The sequence below is a fragment of the Colletotrichum tamarilloi genome (assembly GCF_030869305.1).
Source record: "Colletotrichum tamarilloi strain Tom-12 chromosome Unknown Scaffold_127.1, whole genome shotgun sequence".
NCBI classification, from domain to species: domain Eukaryota; kingdom Fungi; phylum Ascomycota; class Sordariomycetes; order Glomerellales; family Glomerellaceae; genus Colletotrichum; species Colletotrichum tamarilloi.
Genome location: NW_026849510.1, coordinates 59,490 through 72,184, shown reverse-complemented (window position 1 = coordinate 72,184; position 12,695 = coordinate 59,490). Strand labels below are relative to the sequence as shown.

The window sequence follows — 12,695 nt, the reverse complement described above, 5'->3', positions numbered from 1 at the left end:
GACAATGAATCGAAGTTGTCCCTCAAGTCACACATGGCTGAAGTAGAAACAAGTCGTCTCTCAACGATGCATGGTGCGTAACATACGCGGCCCCAGCCACACCGGCTGCAACGAAAGCAATCGGGCTTCCTCCAGCCCTCAAGCACATCAACCCGCGGAATGCTGGCAGTTCGCTACACATCGGCCGAAGCTAGGTACGATGAAGCTGCTATACTGCGAAGGCGGCGGCGATCAAGAAAATAGGCGCTCACTTCCAGCCGCTTAAGAGGCGTTCTCACGGCTCTTGCGGTAGCTGGCCTGCAGCGAAAGGGCGTCAGCACGGATCGGTCTTCGTTATACTTCGTAGTTCGAGGCGCGACTAACCTCCTGCTCAACCTGCAGGCCATCGACAACCGGGGCGAGCTCGCTCAAGATCTCGTAAGCCTTCTTGTGGTACTCGATCTGAGCAGCAATCAGGTCGGCGAGGTTGCGAAGGGGCTCAGGGGTATCCAGAACCTGTAAAGAGAGTTAGCAATCACCGATTTCGTGCAGGCAAAAAGTCCATGTGTACGGACATTCTTCATGACACCAACGGCCTCCTCAGTCTGCGTGACAAAGTCGTCCTCGGCCTTCTCGATCTCCTCCTGGGCCTCAGGGCTCAGCTCCTGCGGCTGACCCTCGTCGGGACGAGTGGCGCCGGGGCCCATCTTCCAAGTGGTACCGTGGGCGCGGGCCTTGGCGGCATCGAGAGTCAAGCGGGACTTCTCGACGTTTTGGCGGGCGCGGGTCGCGAACTTGAGGTTGGTGTTCAAGGTGGTGTTCCAGCCGGCAAGAAAGCGGCTCTGGATCTGAGCGTCCTGGGCCATGCGGGACTCACCAACGCGCTCCATAGCCAAGGCATACTTCTCGAGCGCCGTAGCCAAGGGATCTTCGCCCGTACCGGTGTGCTGCTGGTGAAGGACCTGGCTGCTTGACAGACTGGCCCGGGCAATGGCATGGTTGAAGGTCTTGGGCTGAGGCTTCGCCGAAGGAGGAGCGGTCAGGGCTGCCTGGGCCTCGGCCGGGGAACCAGCGGACGAAAGAAGAGTAACCTTCTCGCTGACGGTGCGACCGAGATCTTGGAAGGTCTCCTTAATGTTGGGCGGGTAATCGTAGGCCTCGTTCGAGTATTGCGAGCTTCGGGTCATCGGTGTTAGTGGTCGGTTTTCGGCTTATGGGGCCTCTCCGTCGAGAACTCACGTCACAGCCAGCATCTTCTGATGGACCTGCTTGAGGGCATCGACGCGCTTCTCGAGATCAATGTAGTCGGGAGGAAGCTGGGTCTATGGAGGACGAGGCGATTAGCTCTTGCTTAATTGAATGACTGATCAAATTAGCGCAAAGAAATCAAAGTACCTTGTCCTCGGCCTGGCCAAGCTGCTCCTTGGTGTACTGGAAAGTACGGGAAGCGAAAGGGGTGATCGAGGACCCAAAGGAGCTGCATTGTTGGGAATTCGTCAGCCTGGATACAGCACTCGCGACCGCTGACATGAAGGGTATGCGACAACGCACGTGAAGCTTTTGCCGATATTCTTGAAATCCATCTTGGCGGTGGTTTGATGGGACAAAGTTAGGTGGGAAAAGAAAACAACTCGGTCGCTGTGGGAAAGTCGGCACTGACGATAGTGCCTGTTGAACGGGTTGAGGTGGGTTGTAGATGCGGGAGTTCTGCCTCGTGCCTGCCTGCGACCTGAAGCAAGATAGACAGGTATCCAGTATGTTAAATTGGCTGCACAGCAACCTCCAGCATGCTGTCACAAGCTACCCAGGGGCAGCTGGCCAGGTGGATCGGTCCAGCAGGGAATGGGCGCACACTAGCGCACGTGATTTATGGAACACCTTTCGGTTCTTTGGATGGCACTGTCGTGACTGTCTCCTCGTAGTTGGTGGATGCATCCCTCCCTTGCCTTACCTTACTTAGAAATACCCAGCAGCAGTTTGTCCTGCAGATTCTAGCTGGGTAGGTTCTTGGTCCCAGGTGGAAACTCTAGGCCTTGCTTACATGCACGTTTCCTTTGCCGTACTTTCAAAGAATAGCTAGGTACCTTGCTTGATGACCGTCCTTCAACTAAGTCCCACATGTAAGCCAGTGGCGTCGACGGATAGATATTCACAACGGCTCAGCTAAGAATATTCATGTGTGACACGCATAGAAATTAACGTTGATCTCGGATTTTTCATTTCTCTTTTTATGAATATGGCTTCATCTGACCCCCACCCATTCCAATGGTAATACTGCCACAGGGAACTCCTCTTCAGAGCCACTCCTGGAGGTCTTAGTCCGGCGGCTTTGTGTCCGCCCAAGATGGTTCAATGTAACGACAAACGTTCTCGTAATCCAATAGCTTCGGGTCGCTTAGTGGGAGGTGTGGCGTTGTCCAGAACATGGTCCAGTTGGTGTCCTTGAGTTTCCATGTGCCCAGAGATCTCTCAAAATACCACTTATTGACGGGGTTGTCCTGTCGGCTACGCCAGCAGACGCCTTCTGGGAAGCAGCCTCTGACCATGGCGTTGAAAACCACATCTGCAACTCCGCCACTTCCCTGGCGGCTCTTGAGAACCGCAAACTTATCCAAGTACGGAACCAGTCGAGCGGTCTTGTATGCAGTCTCCTCATCCAGCCCGAAAGGCTTCTCCCAGGTCAGAATTGCTCCACCCTCGTACTCTCCTGCAATGATGATACCGGCCAGGTTCTCGTTGACACGCTCCAAGTAGTGTTCAACGTCCAATTCCCGGTTGAAGGAGTCGTTAATGAGATTGACTAGTCGTGGCATGTCTATACAGGTGTCTGTGAGCCTCAAGCGAGGGCCGCCCGGTCGTGGTGGCACCCAGGCACTGATTGTGGGATCAGGATAGACTGTAAGTGGCATGCCGCGTTTGACCAAAGTTGCCACATGGGTCTCGCCGGACGCCATGTCACCCTTTTTCCCAGAGCGGACGCGGTCAAGCGGTAGTGACGATGAAAATACTGGCTTGTCTGTTAGGAGGTTGTGAATCAAAGGGTTTTGCCGGTTACGTGTTGTGACGCTTGTAAACTGCCGGATCGGCTTGTTTGCTGCAGCAGACGGGGTGCTGATTATGGCAGAAGAAGTCGAGGGCAACATCGCAAGCACTTTCTTTGAAAGGTCGAGGTTACGGGCGTGGAGCTGGCGCACACTCTCGGAGTATTTACCTCGCCGAGCTTCTGATCCTGTAGGGTGCGTGAGGCCATACATGATGCCCTCAAATTCCTGGTCCAAGTTGATATATCGATGACACGAATCATCATGTGCATCCGACAGAGGTGTGCCTCCAGCTGGGTCTAGGATGATGACCTTTTCGACTGAGGCGACCTTGGCGCCAGGGCTGAGACTGGAGTCAGGCGCTCCAACGGGGCTATCGGAGGCGTTGAATTGAAGACCACAGAAAAACTTGGTCAGCGCAATGATGGTTTCGTCAGCGTCCACCACGTCGATACTCTTCATGTTGTGTGCCATGGTGACTGGAGGTACTACAACAATGGCATTGTCTCGCAGAGCTCGCAGCAGAAGGTGCGGGTGTTGGATATAAACGCCCGAAGGCATGAATCCCTTCGTTTGCGCTGTCTGCGACTCAGCCTCGGCAATGCACTGATCGAGCAGAATGCTCCCTGGCTCGCCAAATGTCTCAATGGCTTGCTGGACTCTCCATGACTGCTCCCGAAGAAGCTTTCGGGACGATATTTGCCCTCCATCGAGGACAATAAGGCTCACGAGTCCCAATTTCCTAAGTTGGGTCAGGGTTTTGGCGATAGCATTCAGCATCTCGTCGTCAACATCCTGAGGAAGGCGTATCTTGACAATTGCCAAATTGATGGGTTCGCCTTCAGGAATGGCGGTTTCGGCCTTAAACTCAGTGCCTTGGATGAATTTTGGCGCCTGATTGATGACTCGAACGGATGAATAAGTTTGGTCAGGTCCCTCTTGCGACTTGGAAACTTTGCGCTTTTTGGCTCCATCCTCGCCGGACTGAGGGGCATATTTTTGAAGGTAGCCTTTGGCATCACGACGAGTGGCCGAGGCCTCTAAGACTGATACAATAAAGTCCTGCAGCTCATGTCAGAGATTGAAAGAAGAAACGGAGCGGGAGTTCAATAATACTCTGTCTTCAGCTCGTTGCCTCTCGCGGGCCTGATTGCTGGATGAGTGGCGGACTGCTGAAAGGGCACTTTGTAAGGCTTCTTCTTGGCGCGTGCCTCCTAACCGCGGGCGGTGGTAAAGTCTGCAATTGGGCGGGCTGTAAGAGTCGAGGGCGAACGGTGCCTAATGTGAAGCTTGTAAGGCCTGGGCACGACGATTTGAAGACGTGATGGAATTAAGAGTTTGAACGCATACCCTTGCAACCAGGTTGCTTGCTTGCTTCAACGCTGGAGACCGCATCTTACCGATAACGGCGAGAAGTGTAGGGCATGCCCGTGATGTGCTTCGTTGGCCTACAGTGGCAATGTGATGAGCGAATAGAAGGCGAGGCAGTTTGATGTTTGATAATAAGTCCGGATTGAACACAATCCTGTTGTTCCTTCGTGAAGGGTAGAAGCAAGAGCAGATATAATATTGAAGCAAGTGAAGACAATAAAAGAAGCTGGTGTCTGTGATCAAGTCACCAGCCGATTAGAGACAGCGAAATAGCAGCGTCGTGAGAGACGGGCGGGTCAAAGCAGATCCATCCCTTCAGACAGCCATTATACTGACTGCCGGATCGTCCTTGGGACCTGTCTGGGCACTGAATCGCGCCGGTCTGAATGAAGTTGCAGGAACAATGTCGGGCAGAGTTTAAGAGTCGGTGACGAAGGGAAAGGGACCTTGGCTTAGGCCGGAAGAGCACGAACTGCAACCCGCCCTGTCCCCCCGACCGAGAAATTCCCACTTTGTGAGTCAAGGTGACCTACCAAAGGGCGTACTGATAAGACGATAAGAACAGATACGTCTCCATCATGGGGACCGCCATCGGCGACCGTCAAGTATTACCGGAGCACCGAGGCGAGCTGTCGGACAAGCAGACGAGGTAAGAGAAGACAAATCACCAATCGCAAAAAAACCTCAATAATTGGCGCGGTTCATCTCTTACCGCGCACTGCCGATGCAATTGCTTACATGTTGAAAAAATGGCTCGCATGTGACGAGGGGCAAAAAAGAACCTCATGAGCGGCAGCTTCGCACGACTTACACCAACGGCCGTCAACTAACAAAGGTACAGGCATTCTAGTATAGTGAGACTCTCTCACTGCTTGGCACCCCAAGGCACAGCTGCGAGGACGGGAACAGCCGTAGATGTACACTAATCGACCGGACTGCCTTGCTCAACTCCGCACGCGCTCCCGCCGTCTGAGCTCCGTTGGCGTGGAAAAAAAGATATTGAATAAGTTGTAAAGTGTACTATGCAGTGGAGCAAAGTTGTAAGCCCGTTGGCTGATCATTCGTCCTCAACTACTGTTAAGACGCCGTAGAATAGAACTAAGTGACTTGACAACCCGCCTTACCTGGCCTTAGTTAATACTGGCATATTGCCGTTCCATTAACCTCGAGATGCTCTTATCTATACACTACCTATGCTAGCCAATTACTTAGCGGCCATTGTTTGTCTCAAGTTACCGATGAAAGTGCCGCTGTGGTCTCTATGATGAACCGAAGCAACCCCGCTCGGGCAAAGCCGTTGTCGTCACCTCGCTCTTCAAACTCAACTGACCGAGACCCTGAGGGGCTTGCCGGCATGTTAATGCCGCCGCTTACATGTCACCAACTACATCAAATTTCTCTTACATTGCATTCTCATTACTGACACACTTCTCTCTTGACTTCTTGTGTTCCACTGAATTTTACAATTGCATAATTCTTTTCCAACCTCATCTACTACTAGCCATCCTTGTCAACCACAGTCATCTTCAAACCACCACACTTCACAATGGCTCAGACACTTCTTTGGATCGGCCTCGGCAACATCGGCAGGGTGAGTCGTCCCCGGAGTTTTGGGTCGCAAACCCCGTTCCGGTTGTGATATGCGAGCTCACCAGCTCAGGGTATGTGTAAAAACATTGCGGAAAAGTCCAAACTTGACAAACCACTCCTCATCTACAACCGCACCACCAAGCGGGCCACGGAACTGAGCCAGAGCCTGCCCGCCGGTAAGACTCAGGTCGTCGAGGCGCTTGGGGACGCCATCGCGCAGGCCGACATCATCTTCACATGTGTCGCCAACGACCAGGCAGTGGAGGAAATATTCGCAACCGCATCCCAGCAGAAACTTGAGGGCAAAGTTTTTGTCGAGTGCTCAACCATAGCTCCCGGCGCCTCAGAAGCGGCCGCGAAGGCGGTGCTGGACAAGGGCGCCGAGTTCATCTGCGCGCCCGTGTTCGGAGCACCCGCCATGGTAGCAGCTGGCAACGCTACCTTGGTGCTTGCCGGGCCCAAGGCCTCGATCGAGAAGATCCGGCCCTATATCGATGCCATGGCGGCTCGCGAGATCAACATGGCTGACGAGCCGTACCACAAGGCGTCGACGTTGAAGGTGCTGGGTAACACCGTCATCCTGGGCATGGTCGAGCAGCTCGCTGAGACCTACGTGGCTGCCGAGAAGAGCGGGCTCGGGACCGGCTACGTGAAGCAGTTTGTCGACGCCATGTTCGGTGGCAGCCCTTACCCTGCGTACTCGGTGCGCATGTTGGAGGGTGACTATTACAAGAGGGAGGAACCGCTCTTCGCCGTTGATTTGGCAAGGAAAGACGCCGGGCACGCCATGGCCATTGCCAAAGCCGCAGGGACACGGCTGCCAAATATTGAAAACGCCGATAGGCACCTACAGATTGTCAAGGAGCACGTAGGACCATCAGGTGATATGGCCGGCATCTACGGCGCCGTAAGAAAGGAAGCTGGCCTCAAGTACGAGAACGACTCTTGAGCAAGGGCCCTAGATGCTAGAGACATGGCTCAAAGGGCATCAGATCAAAGACTAATGCACAACATCATGTAAAATGAAAAAAATGATACGAGAATATTGAGTCTGATTTAGTTGCATGACGTGAAGTGAAAGACGTATATTACTCAAAACTCGAGTTATAGGATATAGATATAGTACTAGTGACATGAAAATTGACTAACAAAATACTTGCATTGGTTCTTGCAGGCTGGAAGACCAGGTGGAGAGACGGGAATGACTAAGCACCAGCAACGGTCGAGCTGCCGGCTGGTGCACTGCGCCGACAGCTGCACCCACAACTGACGTCCCTCCTACCTAGCTCAGCCTTCCCAACGACGACAGAAGCAATCGACGAAGCAGCACGACGACATCAACGCGAAACCCGACATACCTGCACATCCACCAAAATCATACCCTCTTCCGAATCAAGCAGCAAAAATGGCGCAAGGGTGTGTTCCCTCTCCCATAGACGAGCGTACTCTGGCGATCGATGTGTGTTGACGTGAGAGAACAATAGGTACAGCATCTTCGTCGGCCTCGTCATCGTCGTCGCGATGGGCGCTGGCGCATGGTTCTTGTCTCCCAAGGGCGACACGCAGATGTATGTTATCCCTCTACTCGAAGCAAAATGCCGCAATCGGAGAACTACTATTCCATGCGTCACTGCGACAGAGACACAGCTGACCATCATCTACAGCATCTGGAGATCCTCCCTCCTCCTTGCCCTCGCATGCTGCTATCTCATGTGGGCCATCACGTTCCTCGCCCAACTTCACCCCTTGATCGAACCCAAACGCAGCAACCTCCGAGAGAGCGCCGTGCACCATTGACGACCTGTTATTCGAGGTGACGGTGGAAGGGCGAAAGAGAGCGAGATGCAACGCCATGGGTGCGATGTACTATTATCGATTTTACACAACTGCAACTTCATAAGGACGGCGTTAAGGGGCTTGTTAGGGTTCTGTCATATAGAACGAACGGCGCGTGACTGGCTGTTGAAGAGTGCCGCCTCGCATCTGTAGCTCAAGATGCCGACAGATGATACTAGTCCGGTGGCGATGGGGATCATGGATGGACTGGGTAGGCACCTGAAATGGCAAGACGGCTAGTTATGCAACATCAATTCACGCAATGCCGGCTGGTACATATTACACATGCATTTCCTTTGCCTGGCTTCTACAGCTATATACTGCCTGTTACCCTGCGGCTAGATCGCTTGCCCACTCCCTCACGTACATCAACAGAGCCCAGAGGGCTTTGCCATCTGCAGCAATGCTCGTCTCTCCGATGGAATCCACTCCGTCTAGCCCGGCAGCCCAGAGAACACTACGTCCCACTGTCCACCGGGCTAGAGCTCCCAGCGTGGCAAGCAAAGTGGCAACGCCGTAGCCGCAATCCAGCAGAATACGAAGGGCCTCGACGTTGTTTGCTACGACGGCCCAGCCCAGCGACCGAGCCGCAGCTGGGACATCGTACTGCCATATGACCATGAGTATCGGAAATAGCTTGGTCGAAGACGAGACGAGGAGTGCGGTCGAGACGGAATTCGGACGCGAATATCGGGGCAAGATGTTGAAAAAGTTGAGCGGGGAGAACTTGGACGAAGTCAGGAAGCGAATGCTCATATGAAAGGCAAATGTCGACAAAGCGCACAGGATGACTGCCGGAACATTAGTTTCTTCCATCTGAGTCAGCCCTCAGCATGCTTCACGATACATACGGAAGAAGAAATATTGGGACACGATAGACTGCTGTGCCAAGCTGCCCAGGTTGGCGCCCTCGCCCCGAGCAGAGATGGGCACCGTCTGCTTCTCAATGCGCGCCCATGTCAAGTAGACGTCGAATAGAAGCAAAAGGATGCCGAGTCGTACGATGGATGACTGCGTAGGAATTAACGTCAGCGAGGGTCTTGCAGATAGTACTAGCACAAATTCCCCCACGACTTACATCAAAACGGTCGTCATCCTTCATCAAGGTATTGTGCAATAGATGACGATAGACCTGGGGTTTAATCAGGACGAGATCGATGAACAGCACCACGAAGTCGTGCTCGACGTATTTGTCGCAAAAGTGGCCGCAATTTCTGCAAACGGTCAGGCGGATGTTGTGACCGCTCGACTTGTCGTCAGCGTTGGAGTATTTGGTCCATAGGGTCTTGACCGGATGGCGGCACTCGATACAAATCGGCATCGCAAGATGGGGGGTGGTCAGGGTCGAAAGACGTCGCAAAGAGTTCGATCGTTCGGCATGGGTAAACGCTGTATCGTTTGCTGCCCGCTACTGAAACTTGCTTGATGGTACGCGACTAACGATAATGCGATTGCAACGCGTAGCGAGCATGGTCGTGGCAGTCTACACCGGAGCTCTCTGCGCTGCGCCAGAATCGGGATCCCAATCGAGCTTCGTACTTCGGAGTTCTGCAATATGGGGGAAAAAAGAGGTACCTGTCGCGACCGTGAGCTCGCACAAAGTGTTTGAGTGGGGCCGCTGGGAGCCGGGCGGAACGTCGAGTCGGAGGAGTGGAAGTACCCTGCACGGTTCATGTCCTCAGCCAGCGGAGGAGCAGGACTTCAAGACTCCAAGGGGACGAATTGATTACCACAGGTGGTGGGTGGCCGAGCCACGAACATGACTCTCCCAGGTCTCTCCAGTAATTAAGACTGGCAGTCATGTCCCTTTCCCCATTATCCGCCCCCACCACCGCTGGGAACTCATGTCCGTAAGCCGCTAACTTGGGACTTCTCAAACAGCCCAGGCCTCAAGCGAATTGGGGGGAGGGGATTGCAGGAATGCCACCTGTTCGTCTCCACTGGAAGGACCGCTAATCATTTCAGTACGGATAGGACAAGGAGCCACAAGCAGTCCTCGGCACCTAAGGTACCTTACCTACATTACCTACTTGTAAGTACCTTGAGCCACGAGGTTCGGAGGTAAGGTACCTTGCCTTCCAGAGAGTTCTGAGTGCGTGATTGCGTCGTCTTTGGCGGCTGGCCAAGGGTCCCGTCCTTTCAAGTCCCTTGACAAACCCCGGCCCACATCTCTCGACGGGCCACAGTGCAGCCCGCCGCCTCAGCACTTCAATACATACGTAGAAGGACACTTAGCCCAGTGGAGAGGTGCCCATACTCCCTACCCGTCCACAGTATCGCACACGCACATGCGGTTCGCTCCTGCTGCCACCACCCACGGTCGCCATCCTACCACCGCTTCCCGTCCGCTGCTGCTTGTCACTGCTTGCTTCCCATGCTGGCTGCTACCTACTGGATACGCTAAAGAAAAGGTACACGACCACGGTTCCAATTGTCCATCCATTCGGCCATCATACATCACTTCCATCCATTCATTCCTCAACCAACCAACGAATACTACACCTGCTCCTCCCTTGGCCTCAGCTGTTCTTCCCTTCGAGATACACGCGAGAGCGACACTCTGACGTCCCCTGTGAACTTAATCCGCCTTGACCGAAACACATACTTTATCGCCCGCTCTTTCGACCTACCGCTTTCAACCTTCTGTGCTTCCTACTCCGAAGTCGCCCACGGCGCTGCCGACCCAGATCGCATATTACCGTCTTCCAAGCGACCGAATACTGTCGATGATCGAAGCCACGCGCTGATGCCCTCCCTTTCAACTGCCTACCACCCAAGCGACGAGGTGGGCGGCCTTGCTCCATCATGGCAGATTCCCTAAACCCGGCCGGGTCGACATCACACATGTCTTCTTCGGCCCTCATGCCAGCACGTCATGATGCCGAAGCCCGCCCACGCAACCGGCGTCTCATCAGCACTGCAGAGGACTCCTCTACTGGCGGAGGGCCCTTGGATAAGCTGTCGGCTTCCTTTTCTGCCTTGCGTTCACCAAGCCGTGAGCCAAGTCCCATGCCATCCAGCCACTTATCCCGCGATGCCTCCAAGTCCGGTGCTCGAAGTGCATCCTCCGCCGCCCGTCGAAACAACACCGCACCAAACTCGGCCAGTTTCCTCGACACCACATGGTCGCAAGGCTGGGCTTCTATCCAAGGGCTTGCTTCTTCCATCTTGTCTGGTGGAAGTGTCCACGATGCGGGCTACGAGTCAGATCACAGGGAAAGGAGACGGACGAACATCAATCCTTTGAAAAGAGACTATTCTACCCCGCCACGAAAGGCTCCCAAAGACTGGGGCCCAGCGCCGCCCCCCAATAGTAGGCCTGCGCAGAGAGACATTGCGGCAGGCTCTCTCGCAGAAAGAGATGCTGCCCTCAAGGCAGCCCGGACAGCGAGCGTTTTGGAAAGTCACGACGGAGTTAATGGTGGCCTCGATGTGTCGGGCAAGTACAAGAAGAGAAACTCGGACGAAATCCCCAGGGACGCACCACAGGAAGAAGAGGTCCAAGATCAATTGGTGTATATACACCATGTGCAACCAACTGACACCTATGCCGGCATAGTGCTCAAGTACAGGTGCCGCGAAGACGCATTCAGAAAGGCAAACGGCCTGTGGTCTAGAGACATACTGGTGCGCAAGTGGCTTGCCATACCAGTAGATGCATGCGAAGTCAAGGGTCGCCCTTGCGAGCCACCCTCGCACGAGGGGCAGAATGTCGACTTGCTAGCCCCAACACCAGAACCTCGAAGCGCTCATGGCTGGGGTAAGCAGACCTCGGCACAACCACAACAAGTCGACTTCTTCAGTCTGCCTACTCAAAACGGGTCGTCGTCTCGACTCTCCAACAACGATGACCAAGAAGAGCCTCCTTGGTCTCACGTTCGATGGGTTGCACTGGACTCTGTTCCAAAACCAGTTGAGATCGCCCGCGTGTCGAGCAAAACGATTGGGTACTTCCCTCCACGTCGGAAGAAGAGCCTCCGAAGCACCTCAAGCATCTCGACGCCGAGACACTCTCTCGATGCCGCGGCCATAACAGCTGGACTCACAGAAAGCCCAGAGCAAGTCGGTAGGCCATCGTCGCGACGCCAGAGCAACTTGAGCAGTCGACCAAACCTACCCGGCACTCCAGGGCGATCGACTCCGGCATCGTCGAGAAGCAGGATGGGCAGTGATGCAGGCGATACCCGGCCAGCATGGATGAGGAGGCCCGGAGGCGTAGGCTCGTTGGGGCGAAGTGTACGAGCACCTGGACCGGAGAAAGATTACTTAAATTCTTGGGCGAAGAAGCATCTCCCCGGTATCGCCATCGACGAGTCTCTGCCATCGATTTCCGTAATGGGGTCCGAGACCGCAAACTTTGGATTTCGGCCGGGTTCCAGCAGCGGCATTGTAGAAAGTCCTTTTGATGAGGGACAGGATCTATCAGCGACGTCCCGACAAGGCTCTGGCTTAGACCGTGCAGCAGCATCAGTGGAGACATGGCTTCGAGGCGCGTTTGCAAAGTCTCCGGGCACGCCTACCTTGGGGTCCCGAAGCCGTCAGCCAGATGATCTGGATCTCATCGAGTTGACTGATACAAACAGTGACGATGGAAGGTTGCCTATGCCCGCAACCAGCGGCGGAGTAACCAGCACAGGCTTGCTTGACGCTGCGCCTATGACGATTGGCTCCAGTGGGAGGAGCGATGGAGAGGGGTCCGTCTTGAGACGAGGCTTGAGCAACACTGGAGCAGCAGCAAAGGGCAAAAAGTCGGACTGAGCTTGCTCACAGTTGGTTTGCATTTGCTGTTGAAATGGGAAGAGTCTGGAACTAGGGATTACAGATGGGTACTCTCGGTGCTCCTCGAACAAAGCCTCGGCGGGAACACACCTCGTAATC

At 54.3% G+C, this 12,695-nt stretch overlaps 6 protein-coding genes across 6 annotated transcripts; 3 read left to right on the top strand and 3 right to left on the bottom strand.

Moving 5' to 3' along the window:
• Nucleotides 1-261: 261 nt before the first annotated feature.
• Nucleotides 262-1,562, bottom strand: CTAM01_14591 (bin/amphiphysin/Rvs domain for vesicular trafficking; the record flags this gene model as incomplete). Its single annotated transcript, XM_060530590.1, has 6 exons — nucleotides 262-297; nucleotides 364-495; nucleotides 555-1,155; nucleotides 1,219-1,301; nucleotides 1,375-1,456; nucleotides 1,531-1,562. 6 exons carry the CDS (start codon nucleotides 1,560-1,562, stop codon nucleotides 262-264), a joined length of 966 nt encoding a protein of 321 aa, XP_060374846.1.
• A 732-nt stretch (nucleotides 1,563-2,294) lies between these two features.
• Nucleotides 2,295-4,415, bottom strand: CTAM01_14590 (uncharacterized protein; the record flags this gene model as incomplete). Its single annotated transcript, XM_060530589.1, has 3 exons — nucleotides 2,295-4,082; nucleotides 4,137-4,298; nucleotides 4,371-4,415. 3 exons carry the CDS (start codon nucleotides 4,413-4,415, stop codon nucleotides 2,295-2,297), a joined length of 1,995 nt encoding a protein of 664 aa, XP_060374845.1.
• Nucleotides 4,416-5,937: 1,522 nt separating this feature from the next.
• Nucleotides 5,938-6,930, top strand: CTAM01_14589 (uncharacterized protein; the record flags this gene model as incomplete). The annotated part of the gene is made up of 2 exons (XM_060530588.1): nucleotides 5,938-5,982; nucleotides 6,052-6,930. 2 exons carry the CDS (start codon nucleotides 5,938-5,940, stop codon nucleotides 6,928-6,930), a joined length of 924 nt encoding a protein of 307 aa, XP_060374844.1.
• A 456-nt stretch (nucleotides 6,931-7,386) lies between these two features.
• On the top strand, nucleotides 7,387-7,778 carry CTAM01_14588 (ATP synthase subunit H; the record flags this gene model as incomplete). Its single annotated transcript, XM_060530587.1, has 3 exons — nucleotides 7,387-7,397; nucleotides 7,466-7,549; nucleotides 7,646-7,778. 3 exons carry the CDS (start codon nucleotides 7,387-7,389, stop codon nucleotides 7,776-7,778), a joined length of 228 nt encoding a protein of 75 aa, XP_060374843.1.
• A 366-nt stretch (nucleotides 7,779-8,144) lies between these two features.
• Nucleotides 8,145-9,138, bottom strand: CTAM01_14587 (Arv1-like family protein; the record flags this gene model as incomplete). Its single annotated transcript, XM_060530586.1, has 3 exons — nucleotides 8,145-8,608; nucleotides 8,669-8,828; nucleotides 8,896-9,138. The coding sequence occupies 3 exons, from the start codon at nucleotides 9,136-9,138 to the stop codon at nucleotides 8,145-8,147; spliced, it is 867 nt and encodes a 288-aa protein (XP_060374842.1).
• A 1,484-nt stretch (nucleotides 9,139-10,622) lies between these two features.
• CTAM01_14586 (LysM domain-containing protein) lies at nucleotides 10,623-12,575 on the top strand (the record flags this gene model as incomplete). Its single annotated transcript, XM_060530585.1, has 1 exon — nucleotides 10,623-12,575. The coding sequence occupies one exon, from the start codon at nucleotides 10,623-10,625 to the stop codon at nucleotides 12,573-12,575; it is 1,953 nt and encodes a 650-aa protein (XP_060374841.1).
• Nucleotides 12,576-12,695: the final 120 nt, after the last annotated feature.